The sequence below is a fragment of the Heloderma suspectum genome, chromosome 2 (assembly GCF_057233095.1).
Source record: "Heloderma suspectum isolate Gila_16-S chromosome 2, 16-S_ref, whole genome shotgun sequence".
In the NCBI taxonomy this organism is placed as follows: Eukaryota; Metazoa; Chordata; class Lepidosauria; order Squamata; family Helodermatidae; genus Heloderma; species Heloderma suspectum.
In genome coordinates this window covers 307,047,737-307,063,640 of record NC_139459.1, presented here as the reverse complement: position 1 = coordinate 307,063,640, position 15,904 = coordinate 307,047,737, and the positions used below count along the sequence as shown (strand labels likewise).

At 46.0% G+C, this 15,904-nt stretch overlaps 1 protein-coding gene across 1 annotated transcript in view; it reads right to left on the bottom strand.

Annotated features, from left to right (window-relative positions):
* Nucleotides 1-14,256, bottom strand: part of CFAP100 (cilia and flagella associated protein 100) — a 34,568-nt gene extending 20,312 nt beyond the window's left edge. Inside the window, exons 1-5 of the mRNA XM_084840203.1 lie at nucleotides 14,020-14,256; nucleotides 8,338-8,489; nucleotides 4,875-4,961; nucleotides 3,901-4,007; nucleotides 2,491-2,683 (exon numbers count right to left, since the gene is read on the bottom strand). Of these exons, the coding sequence (XP_084696329.1) occupies nucleotides 2,491-2,683; nucleotides 3,901-4,007; nucleotides 4,875-4,961; nucleotides 8,338-8,404 (454 nt within the window). The 5' untranslated portion in view covers nucleotides 8,405-8,489; nucleotides 14,020-14,256. The remainder of the gene's footprint in view (nucleotides 1-2,490; nucleotides 2,684-3,900; nucleotides 4,008-4,874; nucleotides 4,962-8,337; nucleotides 8,490-14,019) is intronic.
* Between the last annotated feature and the right edge of the window lie 1,648 nt (nucleotides 14,257-15,904).

The window sequence follows — 15,904 nt, the reverse complement described above, 5'->3', positions numbered from 1 at the left end:
CCATCGTCCGTTCACAGACGGATTCAATTTTTTTTCTGTTATGCAGAAAAAAACAGAACTAATCCCGTAAGAGGGTTCGCAACAATTTATGTATTTACTTTAGCATGTAACATTTAGCGTATTGTCCCCTATTCCATTCAACTTTTCCCTGCGTATATTTTCCAGGGATGGCATATGTCTCAGCAGAAACATGCATATTTTCCTACAAATAAATTAGTGTACATTTTGGGAAAGTACAAAAAAGGTCAAAGTCCCCAAGCTCTGCGTGGCCTGAGGAGGCCAGGCAGCAGCAGATTCTGCAGGTGGGACTCCTAGAAATCTGAACTCTTTTTAGTCCATCTCAAATTTCTCCAACGTCCCCAGTTACCGCGGACCATTCTGCTTCTCCTACAAGCTGCTGCTACTTTGCCCAATCTGCCCACCTTTGCTCTACCATTTTCGCTCAGCTGTAAGCTTTCTGCACACTTTTGTGTGTCCATACAGCACCTACCACACTGGTGACAATGGATAGTAGGAGCTTCTTCACATAACCACCTGGCATATCCAGGAGCTCTTTAGAATGACAGCAACAAATTAACCCAATGACTCTTTTCTAGATTACAAAAGCATTTTGGAAAGAAATAAACAGGCGGAGTTTAACAGCACAATTCTATGCATGTTGAGACAGAAAAAAACCCTACAGCCCCCAGCATTCCCCAGCCAGCATGTCAGGCTGGGGAATGCTGGAACTTGTAGGCTTTTTCTCTGTCTAAACATGCATAGCATTGCAGCCTGAGTAAGTTTAGTTCCTCTCATACTAAACTGAGGGGCAGTGTGGGGAGAGAGTAAGAGTATAAACTACTCCTGTTAAGGGAGCAGCTGTACAATCTCAAAATATTGGTCCGGCTAGCCTAGTCCTATGTGTCAGCAGCTCTCCTCTGAACCTGAAGCCAAGCTCTTTCCTAGCCCTGCCTCTGTGTGTGTGTGTGTGTGTGTGTGTGTGTGTGCGCGCGCGTGCGTGTATATATATCACATGTAGTTTCAGCCTCAGGGGTGTGTCTGTGTCTGTCTGTCTCTCTAGATATAGATATAGATATCTCCAGTGATCTTTAAAACAAACAACAGCAGTTCTGGGAAGATGAGTACTGTGTGTGTGTGTGTGTGTGTGTGTGTGTGTGTGTCTCTGTCTGCTGCTTAACACTTTCCTCCCTGGCTGTTTCCTCACTCAAAAGCCCCTCCCACCGCTTTTCTTTGGCGGGGGGAGAGATATGGATATGTTTTTGTGAACCACCCAGAGAGTTTCAGCTATGGGGCAGTATAGAAATATAATAAATGGAATAAAATGCCCAAATTGGGGCAGGGGTAAACAGCTGGAAGGGAAAGGGTTAAGCTGATCATATATAAGCTGATGGGATCTGAACTGGTGGTGCCTGACCAAGAAAGAGATCTTGGGGTTGTGGTGGACAGCTTAATGAAAATATTGACACGGTGTTGTGGCTGCTGAGAAAAAGGCAAATTTCATGTTAGGCATAATGAGGAAAGGAATCAAACATAAAACTGCCAGTATCATACTGCTCTCTTGCAAATCTATGGTGTGACCACACTTGGAATACTGTGTACACTTCTGGTCACTGCACCTAAAAACACTATTGTGGAGCTGGAAAAAGTGCAGAAAACGGCGACTAAAATGATCAAGAGGATGAAGCATCTCCCCCGTGAAAGAAGGTTACAACAGCTGGGATTGTTTAGCTTGGAAAAAGGGCGAGTGAAGGGAGACAGATAGAGGTGTACAACATCATGCATGGTGTGGAGAAAGTGGATAGGGAGACATTTTTCTCCCTCTCTCGTAATACTAGAACCCGGGGTCACCCTGTGAAGGTGATTGGTGGGAGATTCCAGACAGACAAAAGGAAGTATAACTTCACACAGCACAAAGTTAAACTATAGAACTTAATACCATAAGATGTAGAGAAGGCCACCAATTTGGATGGCTTTAAAACGGGATTAGACAAATTCCTAGGGGAGAAGGCTATCAACGGCTACTAATCCTGATAGCTGTATGCTGCCTCCAGTATCAGAAGTAGTATGACTCTGTATGCCAATTTCAGGGGAACATAAGCAGGACAGTACTACTGCACTCATGTCTTGCTTATGGGCTTCCCACAGGCAAGCTGGTTGGCCACTGTGTGGACAGAATGCTGGACTAGATGGACCCTTCGTCTGATCCAGCAGGGCTCTGTTCTTATGATTAAGAAGAAACAGTTTCCCATGCCCCTAACCCAGGATCGTCCTCTGCTAAAGACTGCAACCTGCCATGGCTGCCTTGGGGTTAAAGACAACAACAAAAACCAAGCATGTTGGGGAGATGTAGTTCCAGTCTGAGGTCTTTTTCACTGGAGATGCCAGGGACTGAACCAAGAAGCTTATGCAGTGAGTTCTGCCATGGAGCTGTGGGTCCTCTTTACTTTTGTCCCGAGATCTGGAGGCTTTCTGAAAAGCCGTGTTGGCTACCTTTAGTGATTGCAATCTTCCACGAGATGCTTTCCCGGAGAGCTTTGAGCCGTTCCGCTTCCGCTGCCAACTCTTTGTCCTCGGCTTCTTCTTCCATCTGGATCTCTTTCTTGAACCCAGATTGTTTAGAGCTCTGCAGAGTGGAGCAGGTCATCTTCTCATGCACCTTCAGTGTCTTCCTTCGTTCTCGCTCCTATAGATAAATGGGGTTGACTGACAGCTCTGTCTGGTTTTCAGTAACCCCCAAAGATCAATGTACTGTCAAAATGTGCCAATGCTGCTTTTAAAGGGAGGGAGCAAATCAAGGCTGCCTGGGGTGGGGGATGGACAGACTAGATGCCCTTCAAGGTCCCTTTCAACTCTATCATTCTGTGTGGATGATACTGGTGGCCAGTTGGGTACTTGTAACATGGAATGGTAACTTCACTTGCGGAGACTCCATGTGCCTATTCCAGCAAATGGACAAATCTTAATGGACCAGTCTGCCACTGACAGTCATCCAACTCAAGGTAGTGGTGAAGCTGGAAGTACTAACCCCAGCAGAGGATACCATATCATATACACATTGCCTAAATAACGTGTCTGTTAAGGACATGGCCCTTAACAGCCATATTTTCCTGGCATTCTGGAGCTTGGGTGAATGGGAAAGCCTTTAACACAATATATTAAACCAAAAGGTTTTTGTTATATTGAATAATGTTATATAGCTGATGGTAGGGATGCTGGAGAAATCCACCATGGACTCATGAGGCCAGCTTCCAAAGTATCTGACCTCCGGAGTCCACAGCAGACTGCCTGCACTCACCTCTGCATCTGGAAGAGTTCCCACAGGGCAGCTCTGTAGCTTTCTAAAAAACATGATATGCTAACGGCAGCTGCCATTAGCTTATCGTAGGAAAATTACAGCCGTAAATGGCATATTGTATGCCATTTGTGGCTGTAAAGCACTTACCTTTACCTAAATACAGCTGTAAACAGCTACAATTTAGGTAAAAGTAAGTGCTTTGGGGCCGCAAATGGCGTAAAATATGCCATTAATGGCTGTAATTTTTCTGCAATACGCTAATGGCAGCTGCCATTAGTGTATCACATTTTTTAGAAAGCTGGAGAGCTGCTCCGCCAACTCCGGCAGACATGGCAGGGCTCTGGAGGAATCCGCTGGGCCCCAAGTGGCCTGAATTTCCCTGCGGCAGACCCCCCCCTGGACTGGATACTGGGGGTTTGTGCTTCCCTAGCTGATGGCCAATGGTAAAGAATGCTGGAGTGGTAGTCCAAAACACCTGGAAAGCACCAGGTTGGGGAAGGCTGATTCAGTGCAACCCTACAGTGAGGCCACAGTGTCATTTGCTGATTTACGTTCTTGGGGCAGGGAAGAATTTCCTTCACGCATCTCTTGTGATTTGTACGTACAATTTTTGCCTTTTCCCTCTGCTTGTCTCTCAGTAAGAAGATATCAATATCCGATGGGATTTTAAATGGATTTTTCTCCATCAGGATGTCTGTTTCGTGAACAGAATCTGCAGAAAACAGGATGATTTTAACAGAGAAGCAGCAGCAGCACTTCTTGCAATTATAATGAGCAAATTAATAACAGAGATATGCTAGGAGATGTGTTTAGTTGAGAAAGGAAGAATTTAAGTGCTTTGAGGGATGTCATTGACGATGGAGCTATTCTAACAATTGGCTAAATCGGAGTAGGCCCAAATTATTATTTTCTTTTTTCCCCCTTTCAAATTAGACATGTCATTAATCACTTATTATTAAGTAGGACACCATCTGGAACTATCGTAACTAGGATAACTAATTATGCCTATAATTAATAAAGGTTTGATTGGTAAGAGTCATAGGGCAGCATCCAATTGTGCCCATGCGCTCACGGGAGCAACTGCTCATGCATTGGAGCTTTTGCACTTCTAAACATAATTGGAAACTAATGGAAATGCTCATTTCTGGAATGGGGCAGGTCCCTTCCGTGAGCTCCTCTGACCTGTCCTATTCCGTACTACTGTAAGAATTGATATCTGAGTTACTATAGATCAGGGATTGTAACTTCTCTTTTTAAAGGTTGAAATCCTATGCATGTTTAGACAGAAAAAGGTCCTACAACTCCCAGCATTCTCCAGCCAGCCATGCTGTAGGACTTTGGATAGGACTGTGAACTAAAAAAAAAGCTTTTTTGTTGCTACTGTAAACAATTGGGAGACAAAAACCTTTGCCGATCTACTGCAAATCATCTGGTGAGCTACTAGTAGATCCTGGTCTACCTTTTGTCTATTCCTCCACTGCATAGTCAAATCAAGAGTGGAAACAGCCTGAAACCTGTCAGCCTAGTGGAACTTGGGCCCAAAAGGAGCTAGCAGTAAAAATAAAAAAGAGTGCCTTACCTGACTTTGATGTATTTAGTCCAGAGCCAGACTGAGCTGAGGGAATCGTAAACACATCCCCTGTTTGCCGAGAAGCCAGCCTTGTCCCTGGTGGTCCAAAAAAGAGCAAACCCCACTCTTAGTCATCCTTCTATCAGGAGCAAGAAATAATAGTTTCTATTATCGATAGGAAGGGAAGCTGGCACTTGAGATGTTGGCAGAGATGCTCATGCTGGAGGACCTGCCTTTGGTCGGCCTGCAGTACGAGGACTTCTGAGAGATGGAAGTTTGTGTGCCAAGCAGAGTGGAATTGCACCCACTGGCCCCATCCCCTCCATTGGATTTGGAAACCATACGCAAACACAAGGTTGGCTGACAAGAGATCACACATGTATGATTTGTACACACATAGGTTCTTTTGGATGTTGTGCTGGATACATGTAGGCAGTAGGGCCAGTGGGCATGATCTCACTCATCCCCTATTCCAGGGCTGATGGGACTGTAAAGTTTGGTTTGAGATGCCGCCTCTTCTGCTCATCTCCATACTGGGAATATCTATTGGCTAAGTCAGAATCTTTATGAGCACTCTTCTCATACATCTATCAAGGATAAATAATGGCAAAAGGTGGGCTTAGGGCCTTTTTACATGAGGCTTTTATTGTGTGCTTGTGATTGCTCACTCACAGTAGTTTGCAGGTCCTTTACACAATGTCATCATCCTCCAGAGCCTCTCCCGTCCTTTGCAACCATTATCATGGGATTTTTTAGATCGAGGAAAGTGTAGTATTTTCCTGAATGGCGTTAGATTTATAGCATTTAATTCTGCTATACTACAGCACATCTAGTGGCTGTATAATGAAACGTATAGAAAGGCAGAGAAAGAAACCCCCTGGAAAAATGCACATGTAAAAGAGCCAATCTTAATCCCATAAGAATCTGGAAGCAGAAGCCCCACTAAAGATGTGGGATAAAAGCTTCATGTAGAAATGCCCATAGTTCTAGCCCAGAGATGCAGCCTGAGCCAATGCATCTCTATTCAGAAGGAAGTTCCATTAAGTTCATTGCATCTGCCACCATATGCTGCTCAGAGTGGGGAGGATCAGGGGTGCATGGGGCCTCCCCTCTGCTGGTATATCTGCCCAAGGAAGGACCTGATGCAAGCTGTGTTACAGCTGACAGGTGCACAGTGATGTACTCAGGGCAGAGCTTTGAGGCAAAGGTCCAGGGCCTCACTCAAGTGAATGACCACGAGGACCACCAAATGCGGCAGGGGTGGCTTACCACATTTTGAAGGAAGTGAAGACACATCACTATATAAAGGGGGGGCATAACATTATTAGGTCCAGAGCCACCCCCCCCAGGAGTCCTTTAAGCCCAGAACCTAAAATTACTTAAGTGCGCCAGGTACAAGAGAGGAGGGCAGGACACTGGGAGACAAAAGCCTGTGCAGGTGTCAAGCCTGAACAGGGTACACCAATGCATGCATGGGGACATGGGGCTGTGCATACTGGCTCCTCCCCCTAGATCCCAGTGTGCACCACCGCCTCAGCTCCAATCTGGCCATGTTGAGCAGCAAGGTCTGGAACAGGAATTCTACTTGCATTCACTTGAACTTAAGTAGAAATCTCCGTGTGGTTAGGGCCCCTGCCTGATCAGAGTCCCCGATGGCATGGAGAGCTCTACTTGCATACAAGTGAGCACGACACAACTGGAACTCCTGTTCAGACCTGCCACTTAATGTGGCAAGTTTGCTACTGAGGGGGTGGTGTGCACTGGGACGCAGGGGGCTGTCATGACCCTCAGCTCTTCTAGTGTACAGTAGAGGATTCTGATGAGGAGAGGATACTTCCTTGGAGGTAGGACAATCAGTGCCTTATTCAGCGCCTCCATCCCAAGCTGGGGAACAAAGCCCTGCCATTGTCCTCTGGTTCAGAGGATGAGTCCCCAGCAGAACCTCCATCTCCCCAGCCTTGCAGAGGACTCAGGCTACAAAATCAGTCAAGGGCCCTTTAACAGTCCAGTCAGCATCTCTAGGAGGGGTGCAGCTGACCACATTACAGCTTTTGTTAATCTACATAAGGCTTCAGGTGGCTTCAGCTCCCAGCTGAGACAACATCCTCTAGTAGAAATTAGGGATGGCGGAGAATTTATCCACGAATCTTCGGGAGGCCGAATGCCAACGCAATTCGGAAATTCTCCGCCGGCCCCCCGCCCCCCCCGGGATGGGACTTACCGTGGCCGAATGTCCCTCTCAGCGGCGTTTCGTCAGGGGCGGGGGCGGCGGCCGGTCTCCTGACCAGCTGCCGCCGCCGCCATTGCAAAAAAAAAAAGGAAAGGAAAAAAAACACACACCCGTGATAGGCTACGTAACGATTTACATAGCCTATCACGGCTAGATTCCCAAAGTCAGCCGTGATAGGCTACGTAAATCGTCACGTAGCCTATCATGGGTGACTTTGGAAAAAACAAAAGCGCGTACGCAAATGGCGGCGGCCCATGGGCGCCGCCATTTGCGTTCCTTATTTTGGCACGTCTAGTCTACGTAAAGATTTACGTAGACTACGGTGAAAATAAGGGCACGCTATTTGCGTTGCCCTTATTTTCACCGTAGTCTACGTAAATGTTTACGTAGACTAGACGTGTCAAAATAAGGAACGCAAATGGCGGTTCCCATGGGAGCTGCCATTTGCGTACGCGCTTTTTTTTTTCATAGTCACCCGTGATAGGCTACGTGACGATTTACATAGCCTATCATGGCTGACTTTGGAAATCTAGCCGTGATAGGCCATGTAAATCGTTACGTAGCCTATCACGGGTGTGTGTGTGTGTGTTTTACTTTTTTTTTCGCGGCCGGGTAGACGGGGCGCTTCTACCCGGCCTGAATTTCGCCGGCGAGGGATGGGGCGCCTCCCCCCCGGCCTGAATTTCGGCTGGGCGAGGTGGGGCGCCTCCCCCCCCTCGCCTGAACTTCGGTGGGAGAACCGAAGCGCCTCCCCCCCACCGCAAAGCAAGCTTCGAGAACAGGTAAGGGACTTTCGTCCATCCCTAGTAGAAGTGAGTTCCAGCCAGCAGGACCCACTTGGAGCTATCCTAGGCCCTGTTTTCTTCTTGGTTTGGTCTGGCTGCCATCAGATGCTACCAGCTTTCCCTGCAAGCCTCAAAGAGCAACAGAATTGGACAGGGACAGTGGGAGCGGCCCTATGCACGCATTTGCCTGAAGAGGGCTAATATTTACTAGACTATCCAGTAGTTGCAAGGAGTGCCCATTTTCATGAACAGACCATGCCCCAGGCATTTACCATTTGGGAAAGACAGCATCAACCTATTGGGCTACTTGATAACAGACTTTGAAAAAGAAATGTCCCACAAGGGCCACATCCCAGATATTTCTGTCTTCTACTTCAGAAGGTGCCCATGTCAGGACATGAATTCTAAACCCACAAGTGACAAATTAAAATGCTAAGAAAGAAAGAAAAAATCTTACTGAAAATTGTTTCAGAGCTCTCTGGGTCCCCAGACACACTTGAATGATTAAAAGAGACTCCAGACATGTTGGAGATGTTCTGTGTTAACAAAATGCTGGAAAAGGTTGCACTAGAAGTTTGCTTCCCAACAAATGTCTGCTGTGTTCAATTCCTAGAAGAAAGGCAAAAAACAGACGTCACACATAGTGAGAAGACAGCCAACCACATTTATGTTTAGTTACTCAGATTAACAGTGAAAGCTGCCCTCTCTATAGAAGGAGATACATACATCTAAATCATCTTTTGCTAAATATGCTTTTCTCAGCGTTTCATTCAGCAGACACATTTAATTTTTAAAAAGCAGTTAAACTAAATGGAGACTGGAATTAAAGCTGCCACCCTTTTTTTGGTGACAAAGCTTCTGCACTGTTAAGAACAAATTCCCACTAATTGGGTGGAAATGGCAAGGAAGCAGATTGTGGCTAAACATTAGGAGAAACGTCCTAGAGGTAAGAGCTATTTAGCAGTGGGACAGACTGCTGCAGGACCTTCTGGGTGTGACTTCACTGGATGGCCATCTGTCAGGGATTCTGTAGTTGCAATATTCCTACTTTGAGCTGGAGGTTGGACTAGATGACCTCATAGACCCCTTCCAGCTCTAAAATTTGATCTGTGTGACAAGCAGAAATTCAGCAAAGGTAGCTTTTCCTGAGACAGGAAGAGTAGAACTGTTCCAACCTTTGAATCTCTACTCCCATGCCATGTTCAAGGCATAGAATTCTCTCTCTCTTTTTTTTTTAAAGGTGGCAACCCTGAAATTAATTTTTTTCATTTTCTCATTTAGAAAATGTATAACATACTTTCCAATAAAAAATGCTCAAAATGAGGCACAATATTTAAAACACAATACAATATAAAATCCATAAAATCAAAAAGAATATAAACAGGCAGAGAGAGTCAAGAGAAAACTAAAACATGAACTGTCACAAAATATGAAGGTGTTGATACGAATTCATTGTATTTCATAGGAGTGCTATTCATAATAATCTGTGTGCGCTAACTATAAATATAGAGTGATTAGCTATGTATGCTAGAAGCTAACTTTAAGCGTAAAATTGTTCGTGGAACTGGGACAAAAACGCTTGCCACAGCTGGGTTGGTTAATTATTGGAAGTAAAAAGCTCATGACTTCATGAGGAGACAGATCTTTGCAAGGGTGCTTCTAAAGTCACCATTAAACCCAGCTGTATTGAGATGCAGTTCTCTTAGGGCCAGATGCTAAGGCTCGGTGCAGGAGAAAGACCAGGTCTGAAGCTTTGATTGAGGTCATCAACACAGAAGTTATAAAAAGTAAGCTTTTGACATGGTTGACCAGAGAGATCCTGAGAGAACAAGAAGGCTCCCAAACATGATTACTGAAGCTCTGCCTTCTATGCCTGCTGGACAGGTAACAATAACATCTTAATGATGACAGCATTGTTGGTTAAGAAGAGCAAAACTTTAATTTTACTAAGAAATATGCTAGCCAGCCGCTATTGCTACTATGCTTCTAATCATCCTACTTGCATTGCATATAGTGATGTGTTTTGCTCATCCCATCATTGCAAAGTTTTACTATTCTCCAATACTGTTGGAGCTATCTATCTATAGATATCACTTTTTGTTATTTGGCTTGAAGTGTGTTTCAGGGACCACAGCCCATAAATTATGACTCAGCTGGGATTAACATTATGTGTTGCTGAGCGGGTCTGTCCATACAGCTGCTGTTTTCTCTCTAGGTCAGGTGAGTCACAGACACACCTGTTCAGAGAAGAGAAACAAGCTACAAGATAGTTGGATAGAGTGGGAGTGGGTCTCCCATATCAGAACCACAAAAGGCCCATGTGAATAACAACAATTTTCAAAGTCTTAATGGCATGCTTAAAAGGGCGTGGCCTGCTGGAACAGGAAGTGGCTCCAAAGCTTAGGGTCCCTTGTTGATAATGTTCATCCAGCAGTGTACTCAATGGAGGGACCACTACAAGGTGATCAGTTACCAATCTCAAAGTAACCAGAGAAGTCCAGATGAGAGAACGCCATTTCTTAACTACGCAAACTTTCCATTGGTTCACACTGAAGAAATTATTCACAGGGGATCTTCCTGCCATGAGAGAAAGTGCTCTGTTTGCGCAAGTCCCTCTTCCCAATTTTTTTTTGGGGGGGCACGCCCACCAGACCTCACCTCATTCAGCAAACTCTCCTGACTCTCTCTGTAGCATTTTCAGGGGAGTGAAGGGGCTGCTGTGGGAAAGAGGGGGCTGGAGGAGATGTCCACTTAAGAACATTAGAACATAAGAAGAGCTGTGCTGGATCAGACCAAGGGTCCATCTAGTCTAGCATTCTGTAAACCCAGTGGCCAACCAGCTGCCCATGGGAAGCCCACAAGCAGGACACGAGTGTAACAGCAGCCTCCCACCCATGTTCCCCAGGAACTGGTGTACAGAGGCATACTGCCTGATACCGGAGGTAGCATATAGCCGTCAGGACTAGTAGCCATTGATAACCTTCTCCAGAAAGATAGCCTTCTCCTCACTTCCACCAGCACAGTGGATCCAGCTTGACACCAAACCCTACCATTTTTTATTCCCCTCCCCTTTATTTCTATGTAACTATTGATTTATCCAGTTTTTTCTGAATGTATTTATTTATATACATGGAACCTTTAAATACAGGATGATATGAAGAGGGGAGGGAGAAAACTAACAGGGGGAGGAGGGACAAAGGGCAGGATGGGGGAAGTGTTTATTGTCTGTGTTGTACTGAAAAATGGGGGTGATCCTTCTAACTGTTAATAGCATATACACCAGACTTCCCCAACCTGCTGTCCTCCAGATATGTTGGACTACAACTTCTATCACCATCCCTGAGGAATGATGGGAGTTGCAGCCCAACACATCTGAAGGGCAGCAGGCTGGGGAAAACTGAAATAAACATTTAGGGAGGGTCCTGCCTTTCTGTGCTGTTCCAAAGCTTACTCATACATCAACAAGACTCACTTTTCAAAGCTACTTCTACTGAAGTCATCATCGCAACGCCTCATGTAATGTGCATAAGGCGGTGGTGAACGCATCCCTTGAGGAGGGAGTGATGTCATCAGCCCTCAAGGAGGCAGTAATAAGACCGCTCTTAAAGAAGCCCTGCTTGGATCCTCAAGTTCTGAACAACTTTCGCCCAGTCTCAAATCTGCCATTTTTGGGCAAGGTGATTGAGCGGGTGGTGGCGGTGCAGTTGAAGGCACACTTGGAAGAAACTGATTATCTAGACCCATTTCAGTCGGGCTTCAGGCCTGGGCATGGGACAGAAATGGCCTTGGTCGCCTTGGTGGATGATGTGAGGAGGGCTCTGGATAGGGGCGAATGCTCCTTCCTTGTTCTTCTCGACCTCTCAGCGGCTTTCGATACCGTTGACCACGGTATCCTCCTGGACCGCCTGGAGGGGTTGGGCATTGGGGACACTGAATTGTGGTGGTTCCGGTCCTTCCTCTCCAGCAGGTACCAGAGGGTAGCACTGGGAGAGGAGGTTTCGGACCCGTGGCCACTTACTTGTGGGGTGCCACAGGGTTCCATCCTCTCCCCGATGCTATTTAACATCTATGTGAAGCCGCTGGGGACTATCATCAGGAGGTTTGGGGTGCAGTGTCATCAATATGCGGATGACACGCAGCTCTACCTCTCATTCAAATCTTCACCAAGGTTGGCCGTAGAATCCCTGTCCAAATGTCTGGAGACGGTGAGTGGCTGGATGGGGAGGAATAAGCTGAAGCTGAACCCTGACAAGACCGAGGTACTTTTGGTGGGAGACAAGAGGAGGCTGGGGGATGTTGACCTGGTGTTGAATGGGGTACGGCTACCCTTGAAAGACCAGGTCCGCAGCCTGGGGGTCATTTTGGACTCCCAGCTGTCCATGGAGGCTCAGGTGTCAGCTGTGAGCCGGACAGCGCTGTATCAACTCCATCTGATACGGCGGCTGCGCCCCTTCCTTCCCGACCATCTGCTCCCATCGGTAGTACATGCCCTGGTCTCCTCTCGTTTGGACTACTGTAATGCGCTCTACGTGGGGTTACCCTTGAAGACGGTTCGGAAACTGCAGCTGGTACAGAACGCGGCGGCTCGCCTGATTAAAGGCAGCCGCCGGCGAGATCACATCACTCCAGTGCTGAAGGAGTTGCACTGGTTACCAGTTGTTTTCCGGGCCAAATTCAAGGTGTTGGTTTTGACCTTTAAAACCCTATATGATTCCGGCCCAGCCTATCTTAAGGAGCGCCTCCAGCAACACCAGACAGGCTGCTTAACAAGATCAGCCTCGGATGGCCTTCTCTCTGTCCCATCAGCCAGGACAGCTAGACTGGTGGGGATGAGGGAGAGGGCCTTCTCTGTGGTGGCCCCCACTCTGTGGAACTCCCTCCCTAGGGAACTCCGTCATGCCCCCTCTTTAATGAGCTTCCGTCGTGCATTAAAAATGTGGTTGTTCAGGCAGGCATTTGGGGTGGGCTAGGGTATTTTAAAAAAAAAATTTTATGGTAAAATTTTATTGTTTTAAATTGTTTTATGGTGGGTTGTACATCGCCCAGAGTGGCTGGGTGACCAGTCAGATGGGCGATTAATAAATTTAATAAATAAATAAATAAATAAATAAATAAATAAGCAAGTCGCAAACAAACTGATACATTTTATGGGGCCAATCCTCGGCTTTGCCAGATATGCCTAATTGTTACTGAAGCAGGACTAGCCTTGCAAATTACAGTGTTTTTAGGGCCGTGCTTTAATATCATAGTCACATGGTTAACAATAACATTGAAAGAGAATCATGCAGCCTCTGTCCCATAGCACATTCACAGGGAAATGAGGCCTGCAGTATTCAGTGCTCCATGCAACATGTACACAGAAGTAAATCCACTGGTTCCAATGGGACTTACTCCTAAGTAAGTGTGCAGAGGATCATAGCTTCTCTCCCCCTGTGTGCCCACAAGATCGCAGTTTGCCAGCTTCCTTTAAATAAAGACAAAAATGGACACTTAACCAATTCTATTTCATGAGCAAAGATTGAAAACATTTATGAATTATACCCTGCCCTTTCCCAACAGCCAAGGTTGGGTTACAGTGCCATATATCATAAGAGACGATGCATATAATATCTTCTAAATGCTAAACTGACAAGCAAACAGAACCCCAGACGTCTATAGTTTCTCCCTTCCCTCTGTCTCTCTCAGAAAGTTTACATACAGGAAACATAAGTATAAAATGTCAGTGCTTTGAATGAACATGTTGTATTGAAACACACAAATATATAAATCAACTGTCAAGAGTAAAAACAGCAACTGGGCTAAGAAAGCACTGAAAATATTTTTAAACCCCCTGACAGGAATGTAAGAGGCAAATGAGTTACCGTAGATGTAAATATTTTGGAGGGAAAACTTATCCCACAGACAGCTGGATTGTCAACTTTTTTTTGTATGTGAATAAATATTTGTGGATGGAATGGGGGGAGCATCACTTTTTTCTCCCCCAGCCCCCGGATATGGTCGACTTTCATGATCTTCACTGTAATTCTTCCCCGTACACAAAAATATTGATTTAGCCTGTAGATTTTCCTGCTTTCAAACAACCCAGTAGACGCCTCTCTCACCAATGCATAAGTACGAGTTTTAAAAGCTCATTGCTCACCCTGAATTCTCTGTTCGGAAGGAAAACACAATTCAGTTACTAGTCTAATTTGCCAATCCGATCTTCTCACCCCACAATAAAACGCTTCATTTAACTGTTACTTCAAAGCAACATCCTTGAGGTCTTGAGAGCCCCTTCGACCACTTGAATTCAAGCTCAGCTGCTCCTTCGGACGGCAGGCGGGGGCTGGCCTGTGTCTGCGTTCTTCCCCTTCCATTGTTCTCCCCTCTTGTTTACGTTGCCGAGGAAACCATTCTCTCCGGTTGCCAGGGGATTTCGACGTCATAAAGGAAAGAACCCCCGCATCATTCTGGAGGGCTTCGTGGCGAACAGGAGAGACCAGTGGGGGCTGGTGGCTCCTATTTCACTGGGGCAGTGCATCCGCTCTGGGTTTCAGTCAGAACTCTAAAGGAGCTATCCAGAGTGCTGAACCCTGTAGCCCGTGGTACCATCAGGAACCGTATGGATTCAGCACTCTGGATTAAAGGAGCTATCCTTTAATCCTTTAAAGGAGCTGTCCAGAACTCTAGTTCTGACTGGTTCTGACTAAAACCCAGAGCGGATTCACTGCCCCACTGAAACAGGACCAACCGGCCTCTGCTGGAGGAGACTACAGAAAGCAAGAATTGAGCTTTCATCAGGTTGCAACAGTCCTGGAAAGTTAAATGCCATAAAATGAGAGCTGGTGTGGTGTAATGGTTAGAGTGTTGGAGCAGGCCCATAGCCAGCCTAAACACTGGGGGGGGGGGCTGCCAAAAACATTGGGGGGCAGTTCATCTAGTTTGCAGGCCTTTTAAGGACAAAATTATAAACTGTTTTTAATTATTTGTTTGTAAAAAAAAAAAAATTAGGGGGGCAGAGAAAATTTAGGGGGGCAGGCCCCTCCAGCCAGCCCATCCCTGGTTACAGACCTGTGTTGGACTGGGACTCAGGAGATCCAAGTCCCCACTCAGCCATGAAGCTCACTGGGTGACGTTGGGCCAGTCACTGACACTCAGCCTAACCTACCTCACAGGGTTGTTGTGGGGATAAAATGGAATGGAGGAGGATCATGTAAGCCGCCTTGGGGGGGAAAAGGCAGGATATAAGTGTAATAATAATAAAAATAATAATAACATAAACAAGACAATAATACTAAAACTCAGGCTCACCCAATAAATTGAGAGTAGCAGTAGATTCAAGATAGAAAAAAACCCAAAGTACTCTCTACACAATCGATAATAATTAACATATAATCAATCATTCACTGCCACAAGACGTAGCAATGGCCAGTAGCTTTGATAATGGTGATGAGATGACGATTAACTGGCACATTTATGGAGGATAGGGTCTTGTTGTTCAGTCGTTAAGTCGTGTCCGACTCTTCGTGACCCCATGGACCATAGCACGCCAGGCCTTCCTGTCCTCCGCTCTCTCCCGGAGCATGCTCAAGTTCATATTCATTGCATTGGTGATACTATCTAGCCATCTCATCCTCTGCCGTCCCCTTCTCCTTTTGCTTTCAATCCTTCCCAGCATCAGGGTCTTTTCCAGTGACTTTTCTCTTCACATTTGGTGGCCAAAATATTTGAGCTTCAGCTTCAGTATCTGTCCTTCCAATGATTAGTCAGGATTGATTTCCTGTAGGATTGACTGATTTGACCTCCTTGTGATGTGTCTGCTTCTTACTATGCTGTCGAGGTTTGCCATAGCTTTCCTCCCCAGGAGCAAGTGTCTTTTAATTTCATGGCTACAGTCACCGTCTGCGGTGATCTTGGAGCCCAAGAAAGTAAAATCTGTCACTGCTTCCATTTCTTCCCCTTCTATATGCCAGGAAGTGATGGGGCCAGATGCCATGATCTTGGTTTTTTTAATGTTGAGTTTCAAACCAGCTTTTGCACTCTCC